Source organism: Notothenia rossii (genome assembly GCF_949606895.1).
Source record: "Notothenia rossii genome assembly, chromosome: 6".
Lineage (NCBI taxonomy): Eukaryota > Metazoa > Chordata > Actinopteri > Perciformes > Nototheniidae > Notothenia > Notothenia rossii.
In genome coordinates, this window is record NC_136909.1 from 8,833,741 (window position 1) to 8,852,846 (window position 19,106).

At 39.5% G+C, this 19,106-nt stretch overlaps 2 protein-coding genes and 1 long non-coding RNA gene across 10 annotated transcripts; 1 reads left to right on the top strand and 2 right to left on the bottom strand.

Moving 5' to 3' along the window:
* Positions 1 to 163: 163 nt before the first annotated feature.
* LOC307045010 lies at positions 164 to 2,424 on the top strand. Its single transcript, XR_013809766.1, has 3 exons — positions 164 to 320; positions 582 to 1,194; positions 2,078 to 2,424. It is a non-coding gene; the product is annotated as an uncharacterized lncRNA (long non-coding RNA).
* A 3,286-nt stretch (positions 2,425 to 5,710) lies between these two features.
* On the bottom strand, positions 5,711 to 14,736 carry LOC307042667 (uncharacterized protein). Of its 8 annotated transcripts, none has more exons than XM_079686665.1 (12): positions 14,480 to 14,736; positions 13,445 to 13,556; positions 13,183 to 13,315; positions 13,007 to 13,081; positions 12,443 to 12,838; positions 11,810 to 12,255; positions 11,552 to 11,730; positions 10,869 to 10,962; positions 10,552 to 10,787; positions 10,220 to 10,334; positions 9,700 to 9,818; positions 9,055 to 9,619 (listed from the first exon to the last, which is right to left on the bottom strand). In XM_079686665.1, the coding sequence occupies exons 2-12, from the start codon at positions 13,511 to 13,513 to the stop codon at positions 9,616 to 9,618; spliced, it is 1,866 nt and encodes a 621-aa protein (XP_079542791.1). In that variant the 5' UTR covers positions 13,514 to 13,556; positions 14,480 to 14,736; the 3' UTR covers positions 9,055 to 9,615. The 8 variants fall into 8 exon arrangements, 7 of the variants coding, with proteins under 7 accessions (XP_079542795.1, XP_079542791.1, XP_079542790.1 ...); XM_079686664.1 differs by having other exon boundaries at positions 9,056 to 9,619; positions 13,445 to 13,703; XM_079686666.1 differs by lacking the exon at positions 14,480 to 14,736 and having other exon boundaries at positions 9,056 to 9,619; positions 11,810 to 12,042; positions 12,151 to 12,255; positions 13,445 to 13,840.
* Positions 14,737 to 15,954: 1,218 nt separating this feature from the next.
* LOC307045192 (cystatin-B-like) lies at positions 15,955 to 17,542 on the bottom strand. Its single transcript, XM_079690728.1, has 3 exons — positions 17,418 to 17,542; positions 17,235 to 17,336; positions 15,955 to 16,287 (listed from the first exon to the last, which is right to left on the bottom strand). Exons 1-3 carry the CDS (start codon positions 17,493 to 17,495, stop codon positions 16,150 to 16,152), a joined length of 318 nt encoding a protein of 105 aa, XP_079546854.1. The 5' UTR covers positions 17,496 to 17,542; the 3' UTR covers positions 15,955 to 16,149.
* Positions 17,543 to 19,106: the final 1,564 nt, after the last annotated feature.

Sequence of the window (19,106 nt, forward strand, 5' to 3'; positions counted from 1 at the left end):
CTCCGGCCTGACTCCTGCTCTCTCCTCCGGCCTGACTCCTGCTCTCTCCTCCGGGCTGACTCCTGCTCTCTCCTCCGGCCTGACTCCTGCTCTCTCCTCCGGCCTGACTCCTGCTCTCTCCTCCGGCCTGACTCCTGCTCTCTCCTCCGGGCTGACTCCTGCTCTCTCCTCCGGCCTGACTCCTGCTCTCTCCTCCGGGCTGACTCCTGCTCTCTCCTCCGGGCTGACTCCTGCTCTCTCCTCCGGCCTGACTCCTGCTCTCTCCTCAGTGTCTTCCTCACAGAAAAGAAGACCAACGAGGAATAAAGTGGCAATTAATGGTATGTGCGGGTTAATTAGTAATTATCTTATTTACATCGACTGAAACTGTGTTTGATTTTGCACATTGAATGAGTTAAAGAGAGAGAAAACAATCATCGGTACAATTAGAATACACCACCTTTTGTTTTGTTTAAGACTTTGCAGTATCAAAAGTCTCAGTGCCATTTTGAACAGTTTAATTGAGCACAATGTGATGTTAGGCAATGTTTAGGAGGTTATTGCTGAACTTCAACTTATTACCATCTTTTAATTCCTTGCAGAATGTCCCATTCATCAAGGGTCAGACACTTTCCCCTACAAAAAACTACTGAGGGAACGAATCAGGGAGGTTTGTTTAGAAAATATTTTTAAATAAATAAACAATGACAATAATGTTTCCGTGGAACCAAGTCTTATCTTATTGGATTTTCGTATACTTTGTTTAAAAGGAGTGTTTCAGTCTTAAGCATGACTGCTAATGTAAATATTGAAATTACAGTAACAATAATTTATTATTAATTTAAGGTTGAGGTACTTGTGTAATGCTTCATGTCGCATTAATGCATCATGTCCAGCCATTTATTTGTATATTACATTTTTTCTTGTAATCCTTTGTAGGTGAATTCCTATTCTTGGCAGTACAAATATTTTTTTAAATAATAATAGTATTCCAAAATATTAAACTGATGGGGAAAATGCTATTGACTATGTTACAGTCCTTCATATGTTTGAGTTAATCGTACCTACTATTATTTCAAATTATCATTTGATTTCACTGGACTTTTTGTATTTACATGTATGACATTTGAAAAAAATGAAGTTTACCTAAAATCTGTGTTTCTTTACTCAGGGCCATACCGAGGTGTTGGTGCAGTGGCAGTCTTGCTCTGGATGGTATGTATCTAATCTGAAGTTTCCTTCAGTGTAGCTGATGGGTCTGGCAGAACAGGGGCCACAAAGTAGTCTTACCAACCAACTTCATCAACCCTGAGATCACTAACTTAAACATTTTGGGTTCCTCAGCAGTAAATTGAATTTAGTTGATCACATGGGGGTGGGGAGCCATGTCATCAATGGCTCTATCAGACGTTTGCGCCATAAAGTAAGACATCCAAGTTCTCTGCCCTTCGTCATTCAGACATCGCGCCCTAGAAACGTTGTCTGATTGTAACACATAAGCAGGGAAGTAGCCTACATTGAAATAGAAATTAAAATATACAATAGAGTTTATCATTGATCAATATCACTAAAGGTTAAATGATTGATATGTGAGGCTGGATGGTATTTGATCTCTTTTGTAATTACTGACTTGTTACATTTGTTCTTAACAATTATACTATAAGTATAGTTAGTAGTAATAAGTAGTATTATTTCTGTGTGCAGTCTTGCAGGCAGTTGTCTAAGTTTAGTGCTGTATGTTTGGGCATTGATAAGACAGCAAATTCAAAGAATTGGTCAAATGAAACATTGACTTTGAAATAAAAAATGTACCTTGTATTATATATGATGTACGTGTTATATATAAATATATACATTATACTGCACTTTCATCATGATATTTTTGAGTGACTTAGTATATCTTCTCATTTGAAATAGCATTGTCAACATACTGTAGAACTACATATTCCAAAAAGTAATACTTTTTGCTGTGTCAGTATTGTCATACTGATATTCTGTACAAACTGTGAAGTCCATTGAGACAAATGTAACATTTGTGATATTGGGCTATATAAATAAACATTGATTGATTGATTGATTGACTGTTTCTGTTTTACAGTGGGGCGAAGTGGAAAAATTCCTGGGAGCCAAAGGAAAACTTTTCCAGTTAAATATGGCTGACTTTTTTTTTTCTATTTTGGAGTAATAAAATACATATAAAAAAAACATCTATGTAAGTGTTGTGCCTATTTGTGTTCTTATGTTATCAGTGAGCTGAAGCCAAGACAAATACAAATATGTTTTAAGTGTATCCATACAAACTCATTCTCTAAAACTGTCATGATTGGTCTGTTGTGAATGACACCCATGAGGAAAAAGGTCCTATACATTATATCACATCGGCAGGGCTGTGATGTGATGAGGCCCTCGCGAGCGTCGACGGGGGGGTGGTGTGTAAACCCTGGACACACCAAGCCGATTACAGCTAGTGGAGCCTCGCAGCAGAAACTGTGGCGCGCTCAATTGCGCCGCATTTGCGCATCAGATGAGGCTCCCTCCACAAGATGAGGGCGAGAGGCAGACGCAGTCTGTGTGATCGGCGTGTATGGAGGGGCGGGCCTGCACATCGGCATATCACAGACTGGTGCATACATTGTACAGGCGGCAATTTGAAATGGAACGCAGCCCACACACGGCAGACAAACCCAAACACTTTTGGAACACGCCACCTCCAGACACATTAACATGCACTCCCCTAACTTTCCCCTAATCTGACATTGTATTTCATTCCATAACATATAAATATACTGTTCACCCATGTGAAACACACACACTGAAACCAAAATAATTTACAAACATGTGAAAATCTTTCATATGCGATGGAAACTTCTGAAGCAATGGAAACAGGAGTCAGAGAGACACGAGGAGAGCAGGAACTTTGATGGCAAACTGATGGATTATTCACAAGACATGTTGTGTGCCACGAATTGACACAAAAGATGCCAACCCAATTCTGAAGATCTCTACCCCAGACCCATATTTAGCTAGTTCTGAGAGAAGAATCAACATTGTGCATAACAAGATAAAACCAACACCTCTATCAGCTGACGCCAATAGGCAGGAACAGGGAGACAAAACACTGAGAGCACAGTAGCCAAGGCTACAGGTGCCTGTGCTCAGTCAGGACAAGACCTGGGGGGTATACCACGAAACTGGTTCAACCTAACCTGGATATGTTTGAGTTAGCCGGTTGGCCTAATCCAAAACATACGCCCTCTCGCTAAACGGCACTACGACACGGGTTATCAAGTGGATCGCTCAAGCCAGCCGTGCCTATCTAGTTAGGTGCGCGTTCACATAAAAGGGGTGGTATCTGGAGCATTCGACCAATCACAAACATGGAGAAGCGTACTGACAGCGCAGCGCGTATACTTCCTGAATGAAAAGTCAACTATATAATTAGACAAATATGAAGACTTTAAACATCCATGACTCAAACACTTTATCCAGGATAAAAGCCACATAGCTGCACCTGCAAGGTGAACACAGCTGGTAAAAGAAAAAGTGTTTGAATGCGTACATTAACAGGTTTATGATATGCCCCGTCTAAGACACGATCTGACTTTAATTACATTTGACTCGAGTGTTTCGTAATGTGTTGCTTAAAATAATACTTCTGCATACAGTATGTGACACTGTAAGTGTTGCACGGCCAGATACGGCTCAGCTGACTCAGATAAGGAGATATATGATACATTATGATGTGATGCCGCGGACTGTACTGTGACTTTGATCCAGTTACTTATGTTGAGGCAGATATTTAATTAAGCTTTCTTAACGCTAATGTTATAATAGTCAGATTGCTCTGAAGATGGGAGGTGATATTCTATTAATGTTCACATTCACACGTGAACACGTTTGGTTCTATGCAAACTCAGTAATATCCATTGTGATACAGTTATAAGGCCTTCACAAGAGACTGTCAGTGGAGATTAAAGGGGATCAGGAGCTCACGTCTTCTCAGAGTCCTTGGTATCTGGCTTGATGATTGTCTCACATTTCTAAACTTCATGTCAATAACCTGCTTAAAAAGCTGAGGGTTAGGCTAGGTTTCTTCTACAGGAACAAGTCCTGTTTCTCTGCTTGAGGCCAGGAAAAGGCTAGTCACTGTGACCTTTTGACCTGTGCTGGACTATGGTGATTTGATCTATATGAATGCACCTGCCAATTGCCTGGTCAAGTTAGATGCTGCGTATCACAGTGCACTGAGATTTGTGACAAACTGTAAAGCATTAACCCATCACTGTACCCTGTATGCAAGGGCTGGTTTGCTTTCACTAACTGTACGGAGGCTCAGTCACTGGTACATTTTTATATACAAAGCCATGTTAGGGAAACTTCCATCTTATATCTGCTCCCTGATCTCACGGTAAATTGTAAGTGGCTACTGCCTGAGATCGAATGCTGTGGTTTTATTAAATGTGCCAACTGCTAGGACTGTCTTAGGGAAGACAGCTTTTAGATGCGCAGCTCCTCTGTCTTGGAATAGTCTGCAAATTAAATGGAAACTGAGCAATCTGGTGCCACTAAATGTTTTTAAAGCTCGGTTGGATGCTACTCAATCGGAAGCTATTGGTACCTGTTTATGTGGATAGTTATGTAAATGGTGCTGTATGATGTCCTTTTGTTGTTCTGTTTATGTTTTTATGTTTCGTGTGGAACCTACTTGAGCAGGTCTCCCTTGAAAAAGAAATCAATGATCTCAATGGGATACACCTGTATAAATAAAGGTTTGAAATTAAATGAAATGAGAGTCATCATCATCATGTTCTCTCTGCTGCTGCTGCTGCTGCTGGCAGCTGGAAGTGAGTCAACACTTATTATACTGCTGTTTAACAGGATAATCTGTCATATAACTTTTTTTTGTATTTGTACAGGTGTGAAGTGTGAACAGTTGACACAGCCAGCTTCTGTGACTGTGCAGCCAGGTCAACGTCTGACCATCACCTGTCAGGTCTCTTATTCTGTTAGTTAATAATAATAATAAAATTCAATAACATGCTTTAACCACTAGGTGCCCGTTTATCAGCTGTGCGCCGTTATGGTGTAAATACTGCCTATCTACCAATTGGATCCAATATAAAAGTCAGCCGAATAACTGTTGATATTGCAAGGAGACATATTGTGTGAAAATAAATCTAAGATGTTGTTAAATGGCTGATATATTTGTGATCCACGTCACGTTTTCAGTTTTGGCGGCAGTTCTTCCTGTTTGTATAGAAGTCTTCTCATCAGGGCTCTATAGATAGATAACTACGGCAGATATGTAATATGTAATGCAGCCGAACCATGTATTACAATGCCGTTATGTGATTAGCTCCAAAGAGAAAAGCAAGCAAACTCGGAATAAAGTATTATTTTATATTTTTTAAATGTTTTCGGATTTCACATCGCATAAACACCATTTCCCAACGTGCATTGCGGCTAAACCATGAATCACCGAGCTGAGGATCTTGGTTATGGCTAGAAAGGATCCGTCTTGTGTAAAACTCTCGCGAGAGTTCGGCTGAATGTCACGTGGCTGAATGTTTACGTTTGGCAGGCAGCCTTTCAGTTAGGATCGTTAACATCAGTTGGCCACAGCAAATGATGGTGAGAAGCTAAACTATCTATTAATTATGTCAATGACAGGGAGTGTGATCGTTGAAAAGCGGTCTTGCTGGTGTTCAAAGAAGAATGACAACACTGTAGATCACCAACACTATGGTTTATTTTTTATTCACAGGCAAGTCAACGTTGTCGCAGTAAAAGTCCCAAGATAGCTCCTGGTGCAATAAAATGTTCCCTTGCAGTGTTTTACTATTATGTCTGATGTTTCTCTATTAATATTGCTGCTGCATTAATGTGTATGTTGCATCATGTTACTGCTGTAGATGTGTTTCCGAGCCGCTCCGATTACAACGAGAGTTACAACGAGAACGTGACGTCATATTTACAATAGAAGGATCCTTTCTAGCCATAACCGAGGATCTTGCCTACGTCTGTTTCCGGTATTGTTTTTGACGGATGTATTTTGTTATACACACATTCCTTCACATTTAATTTAAAATGTACATTAAAATATTTCATGAGGCTTTCTAAAATGTTTTAAAATATAACTACGGTTCGAGTTGAAGAGTTTATAAATTAACATGAACCGAAGCTGTTGCCTGGTAACGCAATCGTGCAACGTCACGTCCGTTAATTCCACATCCACACACATCGATTTAATAAATGAATATAGCCTTTGTATCTGCTAAAAGAGGTGCCGACCAGCTGGGGCAACAGAAAATTAGCGAAATTGAGTGTGACTATTACAAATGAAATCATTATTATATTAATATTGATAATAATAACAACCGACCGTCGGGGTAGCATTTGCTTGGCATTTCCGGGTATATCTCCACTGGTTGGGCCACGTTAACAATACTGTGTAAATGTCACGTTTGAAGGGACGAAATCGTGACAGCTTCACGTCTCCCATCATGGTAAATCGTCACATGTTCACGTCTTGCCGTGATACCGGGTTGTGCTGACCATGTCCATGCCTTTATGACAACAGTGTACCAATCTTCTGATGGCTACTTCCAGCAGGATAACTCACCGTGTCACAAAGCTCAAATATTCTCCAACTGGTTTCTTGAACATGACAATGAATTTTACTCAAATGTCACAGTCCACAGTCATCAGATCCAAATCCTACAGTGCACCATTGGGATATGGTGAACGAGAGATTTGCGTCATGGATGTGCAGCCGACAAATCTGCAGAAACTGTGTGATGCGATCAGGTCAATATTGAGTGAAATCTCTGAGGAATGCTTCCAGTACCTTGTTTAATCTATGCCATGAAGACTTAACGCAGTTCTGAAAGCAGATGGGGGTCCAACCCATCCTAGCAAGGTGTACCTAATTAAGTGGCTCGTGAGTGTATTACTTAGCTCAATTTGTATTGTTAGTGTGTGTCTGTAGGAGTAAAGTCTAGACACATTCTTTGGATGTAAGCATTGGCTAATTAAACAGATCATGATTAAATGACATGATGATAATAAGGGTGATCACCAAAACCTTATACCAGGGGTGGGGAACCTCTGGCCCTCGAGGTAACTCGGATCTGAAGGTGACTGATAACTGCTAATGGCATTTACTTGGATACCAGACATAGTAAATGCAAAGCAGGATCATATAAAAAAAAAGGTAATAAACAAGCCATTCAATCGTAATACTCGTTTTAATACGTTGACATGCATACAACACAATAGACTTGTTAAGTCCTGTTCGTTGTCCTGTTTGTTGTCCTTATCACCGTCCTGTTAGTTTTCCTCATCACCGTCCTCATCACCGTCTTGTTCGTTGTCCTCATCACCGTCCTCATCACCGTCTTGTTCGTTGTCCTCATCACCGTCCTCATCACCGTCTTGTTCGTTGTCCTCATCACCGTCCTCATCACCGTCCTGTTCGTCGTCCTCATTACCGTCTTCAATGTCTTCCTCCATCATGAGAAAAGACGAGTCCGAGCCAATACAGCTGTAGGTGCTGGTGACTCTGCTCAGTTTCTGCTCCAGAAGATATTGATGGTGTAAAATACAGCAGTGCAGTCCCCTGTATCCCTCTTCTGTTATATCGCTTGGAGAAACTAAAATAAAAAGACAAAATGACAGTCTATGTAAGGCAACTTTTAATTAGCATTGATGTTGGTTCCATATAAGCAATTTGAATGTTTAACTCCGAGGCTGTATATTAGCTAAAAAGATTTGTGATTCAGAAAAAATGCAATCATTACAGATGCTATTCAGTGATAGACATTTGACACTGGGAGGGGGGCAGTGGCAAATATTATAAATCGGTATTTGTGGAACATACTTTGGTTCCTGATGTCGTCTTTTGTCTGATGAAGGAGGCGGTCCAGTTTGTCCAGTGCCTGCCTCAGATTTTGACAATGCTGGGTCATCTCCTTCACAATGATGACTTTCTCCTCTTCCATACGCCTGACCAGCATAACCTGGTCAAAAAGTCGCCTCTTTGTGCGCAGGTTCACCACTATAATGGAAAAAACACAAAATATAACAACCACAATGGTAAGGCTAATAAAACAAATAATATCAGTTTGTATTCAATCTTTTTTAATTAAATTGACCAAAACCTTAAAATCTGGTAAAAAAAAATTCAACCTCGCCGCTTGCTGAATTTTTTCAATTCTGTCTATGTTGGCAGAATTACATTCAGTATGTCTTGAGATTCAACATTAGTATGCAGTTCAGGGTGGTCAGGAAGGGTTTTACTGTTTCCATAGATATGCCTGTCCCAGTGAGACTAGACAATTAAGACTTGATAGGGCAACATCATACAGACCTTTCAATATAATTATTTTAAAATGATTTGTTGTGATCATGATGATTTGTGACACCTATGTTGATAGCTCTGTGTTACATTGGTGATTGTATTCTAGTACTTCAACTGAATTTATGGAATATCTAGGGCAAACAAAAACAAGTTGTTTCTTACCATCTCCTTGCGCCTCCCAGGGCAGAATGACATCCTCAGACAGACCGCATGCTGCTTCTGTGTCAATTTTCTCTGAACAGGCATCAATGGTGTTGTACTGCAGTATCCTCTCTCTGAGTTTCTTCTTGAGCTCTGTCAGTCTTCTCCGTTTGCGTTGCCTTGTTTGGTTGCTGTCTGTAAAGTAAAACAAAATACAAATAAACTAATATTAATAATACAAACAACAACAACAAGAAACAAATATTGTTTCTAGATAACGTAATAATAAATACCATTTTGTCGATAGAGGTCGTGTTTCTTTCTTCGGAGGGAATAAATAATTTCATCTATTTCTCTCTGGAGCTCCTCTTGGCTACTCTGGGCTCCATGTTTCTCTTGAAAACAGAAACAACAAGGTGTAATCATAAAACATGAAGCCAAATGTTTGGAAATATGGAACCAAATCTATACCACAGTGATCATATAACATACCAGTGGCTGCCCATTGCTTGACCTCCAACACCCAGTGCTCCGTGTCCTCCAGGGAGATGTTCAGCTCTTGCTTGAGACTCTCAAGATTGTCCACTTCAGTTTGTGCTCTCTGTGTAGTCTGGTTAGAATGTTTCAAAGGAAAAAGTGAATATGCGTTCCAGTTGGTTGAGAAGGTTGTTTTTTACTGAATTCCTTTATGCACATTAACTGACCAGACAACAACATGAAATGCTAAACACCTTCTCTTCAAGGTTGGCAAGTATCACCTTAGTGTCCCTTTTTTTTCAAGATCAAGCAGGATTAACATTATTATTATTATTATTATTATTATTATTATCCAGAAATTCAGATGAATCAACCTATAGTGCTTTATTAAAAACAAACAGAACAGAGACTCTCTTGGCAGAACAGTGTGCCATGGCAGCACCATCATAATGAAATGATTGCAGAATACATTCAATTCAACAACATGTAGCTAAGGATGGTGTTAAATTACTACAACAACAAACTCGGATAGTCTTAATATACATTTTGAAATGCAGCATGGACGTCTTACTTTGACAAATCTCTTTGAGAGTGTCTTGTGGAGATTCTCCACCTTCCTGTGGTTCCATTGCATAGCCAGCACGGTTATCATATCTGCTCTAGCTGTAAACACAAAAACATGAAAATTCATATGAGCTTTACAATGTGGCACTACTTAAAACTATTTGTTTTCCTCTACCAACCTGATTTGGTCATGTATTTTGTTGTCAGAGCTGCCCCTTGAGAGGAAGCTGTTAACCTGTTCCACTTCCTCGCCGACAGTATTTCCAGCACCTTCCTGGCTTCTGTCACCCCACTTCACCTGCTCAGAATCATAAACAATGAGATCTAGCTATTTAGTTCAATATTATAATTTCTTGTACTGTACATCTTTAGTTATCATCAGTGTCAGGAGCAATTTCAGAAAGTTAAAATGTTCTGATATTGAATTATGCTTTGAACTACAATGTCACAACTGCAGTTATTTGAAGCTCTATTCATTCATTATTTCTACAGTGCGGATATATTTACTAAAATAAACATAATGGGTTTTGGAAGCCTATCCTTGTGACAGTCTCTTTTGTAACAATTTTGTCAACATTTGTAACTATTACAATTATTCCACAGGCTTGAATAGAATATACTACATGATATTCTTATGTGCACTACAATTTCTAAAACATTTGAATCTAGTGACACAAATGTTTAATTTGCATACTGTACCTCGCATTTGCCTGTGTGGGCCTTGGCGTGCATTACAGAGAGAAAAGGTTTCATCTCTGTAAGTGGTTGGAGCTCAGGCAACTTTGCTGCCATCTTCTCCAAATAAGGCCAGTACCTGTAATGACAAAATCAATTAGCTCTTCCAGTTGCATGATGGCATAATAGTAAAAAGATAAACCAGGTCCTTAAAATTACCAGTACAATCCTTGTAACCAACATCAGCATTTATCCAAATGAATGTTTTTTTTGCTTTACATCTACTGGATGTGCAAGAATTAAATAGATAACACGTTTCCCACAAACACTTCCAATTTTGCAATAGTTATAACTACCTGCAGGCAACATCCATACAAAAGAATGTTGCATTCGCAACTTCAGCCAGCTCCTTCTGCAGGAACATTGGGTAGGCATATATTTCACCACGGTAGTGATTTAGGCCTTGTCGTAAGATGCCATGTCTGCACACAGCTATTTGCAGTCCTTCCTCATCCACCTTGGCCCTGGACTTGTGTGAGGTTTCTCTGCAAGCTGTGAATGTTGCCGGTCCACAAACATCACGACCACTTTTCTGAAATAGACACAATCTGTTACATTTAACCCTGTGCTAAGATAAATAAATAAAGGGTTAGGGGATTGAATAGATTCTTACAATCGTCATCTGGCTCCTGATTTTGTCGACAAAGGCAGACACTTTACTGTCCTGGGCAATGAACAGTCCATCAAATAGAGACGGTTCATCTGTCCTGCGAAATTCGAGAAAGACATTGTAAGCAACATTATCATACATACATAAGTTTGATTGTGTCCTCTATTTAATGTGGCCAATTTGCTTTTGCCATAACATTTTCATAAATGTGGAAAAGGTCTTTGTGAATTTGATCTGTAATTCTGTGTAAAGTCTTTTGCCACCATTATTTAACATTAGTGAAAAGTTTACTGACTTCTTGTAAAAAGGTAAAAATAAAAGTACATCCTTTATATTGATGGGCATGGAATAGGGCAGAGGAAGGCATAGAAAAAGGTTCCTGGGCAATTTAATACATTTTTCATGAAGCGATTATATCCAAAACTGGTTCTTAGCTCCAACATATCCAACTAACGTCAACCATTTAACATTTTAAAGTTGAGTTAACTTTACAGGCGTCATATATAATAATGTTTATGAATTGGATTTATATAATTATGTGTAATTTCACACCAACCATTGTTTTCTGATGGTCTACAAACTTTGGAAAAAGAAATTGCAGAGTTGGGGAAAGTTAGACATTTCAGCAAAGACATTCAGCTTAGTCAATAAAACAACAACTAAAATGAGAATATGATTTCACTGACCCTCTGGACTTCTTGAAGCGATAATGCTTTCTATTGCCATCTACAGCAATAGCCAGCATGTCAGGTGTGCATGCTGGGCATTTAAAGGGCTCCACCAGGCATAGATCTTCTTGTCTGTAATTACAGAAGGCAAACTCCCGAAAGACTCTGTGGAAGATATCGCTACAGATTCTGCCTGTCTGGAAAAAAGAATGGTATTCATTTGGTTAATTAAAAGTTTGGTATTCAAAAATCTTGAAAACCACATTTTATTCTTACCCTTCCTGTGGAAAACGATCGATGTTCAAGCATTTTTATAAATACTTGCTGGGATAATGCTGGGCTGGCCAATTTCATTTGCTCGAATGATGTGAACACATCAAACTTAAAAATAATTTTGCAGCTGTCGGTTGCTGGCCAGTATTTGTATCCCAGCAAGTCACCTATGCTCGGGGACCATTTGGCGGAACAAATTGGGCAGCACACAGAAGGCAGACGAACGTTGTATGGACCTGAGAAAAAATATAAATGTGCAATTTGACAGCTATCTATGCAATGTAGGACAAAAGTATAATAGTAATCCTGTATTTCTGCTTGATCGTCTTCTGGTGGCAACAAACCATTGATAGTCACCAACACGGTCTGCTTTCCTGGGATGATGGTGAAATCTTGGCTTGGACCACAGAAGCAGATTTGGGATGGCGGAGGAATTGGAAGCAGACACACTGCAGCAAAGACAATTTCAGAGATTCATATGCATGTTAGGACATGTTAGGAAATGTAGTCAATACAAATTGAGACATTTTAACTGTTAAAGCAAACTTCCGACATGGTGAAAATGATGCCGCTGTATATGTAGTGCACATTAGGAAACCATGGTAAGGGAATATGTAATACCTTATTTGAACCCACCTTGTTCACAGAGTCCATATTGGCCACTTTCATCCACAACCACTAAGGATGTGGGAGGAATAGGTCTGTAAAACCCATCAAACATGGCTTCCCTGTCATGGAAGACATGTTTACCATGGATAATAGGGTCACATGCCGGACAAAGAAAGGGAGTTCCTGGTGGAACACAGTCCAAGCACCGGACCACAGCATCAGCAGTTTTGCATTGGAGACAGGAACGTGTAGTGACAATCTCTGCAGCCAATTTCAAATTAAGGAGCTCTGGCATTGCAGCTCTGAATTTTTGTTCACGTTTCAACTGTCTTTGGGTCCATGTTGATGCAGTGGGTGTTTCTTCTGATGATGCAGGGACAGTGAGAGAACCCAACAGGTTTCTCAGTGTCTGAAGATGTTGATCTAAAATAACAAAATATAAAACAAATCATGGAATTTAGTTTAATTTAAAAAAGATATTCCATACATGGCTTTTCACTTTACAATGTATCATGAACAAAGCTATTACATACTACAAACAATTACCTACATTTCAAGTTGAAGGATAATTTAAGAATTCATTGTGCATACCAAGACTTGGGACCTGTAGAGGAATCTCATGTGTCTCCTCGACCTCTGGGGACTTCTGAGAGCTGGAAGGTTTAACTGCATAAAACAAAGTACGATGATATGGGAAACATTATTGAGGACCGACCAACGACATTAAAACTTAATGAAACACTAGAACTAGATTATATTTTACAGACCAGATCGATTCTTATTCCAATGTTGGGCTATAATGTTCCCATCCAGGTCCCTCTTCCTCCAGGAAACATTTGATCCTTGCGTTATTTTCTTTGGTATCTTCTGTATCTTCGGTTTCTTTGGTTTCTTTGGTATCTTAATATATAAATATATAAAAGAGATTATATATTTCCCTTAATTGTTGCACACACATCTTTGTAATGTGTGTGTCTGTTATCATTTGAGTAAATGTTATAATACATTTTTGGATAATGTTGTACTTGCCTTATTTGCCAACTCATCTGCGAGGGCATTCCCTATCTCTAGCCATTCATTCAGTTGCTTGGATGACATTTTTAAGTGAGGATAAAAAGGGCAACAACAAACAAAGGATGAACTGACATACAGGGAGGGAGAAAAACAAAACAAAAGACAAGAAAACGAGAGGGGTGAAAGAGAGTAGGAAGAGGAATATGGCTCTGAAAAGAACCGTTGATTTTTTTATGATAATAGGCTACTTCATATAATTGAATTGATAGATGACCTGAAAAAAACCAAACAGATGAACTCAGATTAGCTGTGCTACCATGTAATTTAATTGTTGCTTCATAAATAAGCATTCGCCAAAATAAAACTACAGGCACCAAAATCAATCAAGTCCCAGGTAAATCAGTAATTACAGGGAAACATATTTCTCTTTTTAACTAGATGTGATGCTTTCACAAAACTTAAGTTGAATTAGCGAATGTTTAAAGTAGTAAAACAACTATGACCTGATGATATTCAAGTGTTGAACTTACCCTAACTATCATTAATGCAACATGTTAGGTGACATTTCGAAGAAAGAAAAAGTGTGTGCATTATAAAAAGCGCCATGTAAATGTCAACTATTATTATTATTATTATTAAAGTGCCATTTCCTTTCGCATTGTTTACGTTCATATCATGTCCTGGTCTGGTTAGCTGAATATACATACTTTTGCCATTGTTATGTGTTATGTCACGTGCTACCAAGGGTTTTGTTTTTAGGCAAGATTTTAGCTCCTTTTGTGCGAAGGAGAAAACTCTCCCTACAACTTGTTGTAGACGAACCTTCTTATATTGCAATACATATCCGTTAGCGCATATAAGCTAAGCGCTAAGCGCTAACCTTTACAGCCATGCTATTGCTAACAACATGCATTCGCCTATACTGCCTATGCCACGGGCCAGCCCTAAAACGTAAAACTGAAATATCGTGGTTAAACATGATTAGTAGAAAAACGACAGGATTAATTAAAAGCGTAAACAAATCAAATGAAATACAGAAATCAGATTTACCACTTGTAAAGCTCTGACGCTCTTTAACAATCCTTCTTCTTCTTCATCTTCTTCTTCATCTTCATCTTCTTGGCTCGTCGCACTTTTATTGATGCGCAAGGTTAAAGTTCACGGGATTACGATCGTGACAAAACGTGACAAAAGGTTGTAATAAACTGCTGCTAGAAATGAATAATGGGAAAGCTACGTGGCTATGGGTCGTAATATCGTGATCAACACTGCTTAAACAATCGACCTATTTGGTCGTTTTTTGTAGGAGGACAGGCTGTTAAAGAGTCCTCTCCTGCTGATGTTCAGGTGTATATCAGTATGAATTGTATTCTCAGTAGCAACATTCTTCTTGTGTGCAGTGAAATTAAGTACCTTGGTCATTATATTTCTGATGATCTCACAGATGACAAAAACATCCATAGACAACGTTGCAAACTGTATGCCCAGGCAAACATATTAATGCGGAAACTTCACAAGTGCTCTGTAGATGTCAAGGTATCACTTTTTAAAGCTTTCTGTGCACCATTGTACACGGCTCACCTGTGGAGTAACTACAAGGCTAGAAGCATACAAAAACTAAAAGTTGCATACAATGATGCTTTACGGTTGGTGGTGAGGGTACCAAGATGGCACAGTGCCAGCCAGCTGTTTGTTAACTTGGGGGTACCTACTTGTCGAGCCCTTTTAAGAAAGTTAATGTACAAATTCATGTGTCGCCTAGAAGACTCGGACAATCATGTTATCTCGATTTTAATCAACCCTGTGAAGAGTTCTACTCGGTTCTCTTACATGATTTGGAGACATTGGCGCAATAGCCTATACAGACAGTGAGCATGTGTGGCTAGCTGTGATTGGACTGATTTTATCTTTTTTATCTTTTTGTTTTTATCTGATTTGTGTTTAGCTTTTTTTCTTATTTATTGATGTGTGTCTTGTCTTTTTGTATGTGATATGGACCTTGAGTCTGAAATAAAGATTGAATATGTAGTGTCTCTACTTTAAAGAGTCCTCTCCTGCTGATGTTCAGATGTATATCAGTATTTAGTGACTCCAGCTCCCCGTCTCCTGTTGGTGATCCGTCCCTTCTCAAGTCCCTAGTCTCTTCTCTAGTCTCTTCTCTAGTCTCTTCTCTAGTCCCTTCTCTAGTCCCTACTCAAGTCCCTACTCAAGTCCCTACTCAAGTCCCTTCTCTAGTCCCTACTCAAGTCCTTTCTCTAGTCCCTACTCAAGTCCCTACTCAAGTCCCTACTCAAGTCCCTTCTCTAGTCCCTACTCAAGTCCCTACTCAAGCCCCTTCTCTAGTCCCTTCTCAAGTCCCTTCACCGTTGGGGGTCCCGCCGACTCATGTCCCAACTCCATGCTTTGTTACGTCGGGGCAACAACATGTCCTGTTCCGTTGGTTGTCCCGCCAAGATTACAACTATTTTAGAAATCAGACTTCACTGAAGAAAATCAAACGCTACACACAAGAACCAGAGGACACATTTTGAGATTTGTAATGCTTTCTTTATTATTTATTTAAAAGGAAATGCGTTCAACTTTCTGCTACCCAACACCAAATATCTGTATCTCTGTGTGACAGATTCAAAATCATTGTTTAATCATTTCAGGATAAAGAAGAAGAGCATTTTAATATCAGACTGCTGCCTTTAAGTGTTACACTGTTGAAAAAGGTCATGTCAACAGTAAGGAAAAGGGCCCAGGGGGTCATGTTTGGTTTTTCCCTCTTCAACGTTGACCAGCTCAACCTTTCCTCCATAACAAGGAAGTTGTTGGAAAACCCTCAGATGAATGTAGTCCTCCTCTCCAGCAAAGACCTGCAGGAAAGAGAGGGAAAATATAAATATAAATCTGATTCATGTGAAGCTTCTGTCAAACTGGAGTAAACTGTCCTGCGATGAATTGGACCTGCATTAGATTTAAAGAGCCCTATTCTGCTTTTTGGGTTTTTGTCTCTGTCCTGTATGTTCTATAGGTTTTAGTGCATGTAGTCTGCAAAGGCTAAAATCCCTGTCTTCCCTACAGAGGGAGTTTCTGTCAGTAATGTATTTGGTTCATGAATTGATTCATCTTGTATATGATTGTGATGGGGTTCTATTCGTCCATTAGATACATAGGCTTAGTCGGTTGTTTAAGATCCAAAAAACTTTATTTATAACAGCAAAAAAATAAATAGCGAACCAGCACTACTTAGACAAACAAACAAAAACGTCCAAATCAGACCGTCCATCACTCCCGGAGAGTAAACGTGATCAGTTGTTGCCTTCTCTGCAACATTCTCGGAGTGACCCTTCCAGGGCCAACCCCGTCCCTTATTAACCCATAGCCCCTCCCACCAGGCTTACCGTCAACAGGTGACAACAATTAAACTCCAAACCACATTTCAACATAAAAATCCGACCCAAAGATAAACAGGTTAACCACCTCTTAAACATAATCATTCCCCATAATTAACAAGCGTAAAATAAATAAGAAATTGCATAGCATGAATTTAAAACACGGAAGTGATGCGCCTCCGTCTTTTCTCCGACATGTTTGGGTGTGTGTGTGTGTGTGTGTGTGTGTGTGTGTGTGTGTGTGTGTGTGTGTGTGTGTGTGTGTGTGTGTGTGTGTGTGTGTGTGTGTGTGTGTGTGTGTGTGTGTGTGTTGGCTGTCAGTGGCGGAGTCAGTCACGCATGTGATACGCTCCGTCACAATGATATAAAGACAAACACGCTATCTGAGGCTTTCACACTTTTTTTTCATAAATCCCAATATTCCTTACCTTTATGCTGAGGTTTATTCCTGCCACAATTTGTGAACGGAATTTCACTGCTTTGTACACCGCATACTTTTGGTTGGTTCTTTGCTCCACTTGATCCTTCACCTGTGTAAAAATGTATCATTAGGCCAGACCAGAGGGTAGTCTGTGGAGCTTGTGAAGAATGAATGTAGATTGAGAACTCACCGCATCACAAATCTTCTGAGTGTCCTCATCAGCGTCCTGTGTCTCGGTCCATCCTCCACAAATAACTTGATCTGCCATTGTCACTAAGAGAAGTTAGTCAACTGTCAAGTGTCACAAGTGTTTTGACTTTTTATCAAATGCATGCATGTATTTATACAGAGAGCCCACACCTGGATACTCCTTCATGCTGGGTGGAGCTGCAGGTGTATCCACAACCCTCACATGATCCTGAGTTCTGATTATTTCTGATTCAATATTATCTAGATTCTTGTGAAGACTTTGAAAAACATTTATGAAATGCACTTCCTTCTCCAGGGTGGAAAGTCTTTACTTAGGCAGTTTACATAGTTTTATATTTGTTCAAAAATAATCAATAATACATCACTGTTTTTTTATATTGTTATGAGAATCAGTATCAACAACTCCACAAGTTTGGAGTTTAATGTTGCTTTACTTAAAATATGTGTTATCCAAATGAAACACTTAACTTCCTCTCTGGGCATCCTCAAATCAACACACAACTGCACATCACTGTATTATAAATGAATGTAACACATAGTGTATAATCATTTTGAAATAAATAAGTAAAGCATTTTATATGAGACTGCAGAGAATTGTAATCAGGGAAAGGAGCGTGCAAGTCTTGAGTCACTGTTGGTGTGTTTCCTTAAACCTGTATGCTCCCCATTGTTAGATAACTCCCACCTTGATAACCTTTTGAGAAATGCATTTCCAGGGAAGTCAAAGTCAACTGGCGACACTTCTTTAGAAATCATAAATTGTTCCGTTTGACTCACCCACCCACTCATTCGAATAATTTATTCACAAAGAAATGTGTTTACTTCTCCAGGGAAGTCAAAGTCAACTTAAAAGAGAGTTCAGCCATCTGACAGCCTGGAAGAAAATGTTCTTTAGTCGGGACGAAAGTTGTGTGTGTGTGTGTGTGTGTGTGTGTGTGTGTGTGTGTGTGTGTGTGTGTGTGTGTGTGTGTGTGTGTGTGTGTGTGTGTGTGTCAGTGGTGGCGCCAGGGGGGAGCTATGGGGTGCTGAAGCACCCCCCCCAGGATAGCCATAGCACCCCCAAAAAATGTAGAGTCTCAGGATACTGAAATCTGTATTTTTAAAATCTTTTTTTCCTTCTAATTTGTTATTCTTTTCTAAATAACACACTGTTATGTACTCAACAATAACACACAATTATCCTTTTTTAAATTTATTTGTCTAATTCCATAATCTCTGGCTTTTTTGGCGTCCGTCAGGAACTGAATTTCAAAATAAAATAACCGGAATCAGACGTAGGCCTATAAGGGACATTTTGAGCATCATTGCTATACACAGCCACTGAACTGATTACCCAAGATCCTCAGCTATGGTTTGAGCTCGTTGATTGGATGTTTTAGCCGCAAAGCATGTAGGGATATGGTGTTAATGCGATATGATAACCGAAAAACATTTCGGAGTTTAGGATGGCCGAAGACGCTACACTACCCATAATCCCCAGCTATCGTTTGGAATAGTCCCCGTGATTAATCTTCAAGCGCTGGGATTGGATGTTGGAGTGGCAGTGCGCCAAGGTTACGCCGAGCGTCAAACAGCTCTTTGAAATGGAACGAAACCACGGCAGACTATCCAAAACTGGAATCCAACGCCCCCCCAGAACTACACATGCTGGCTATTGTGTTTCGCGACA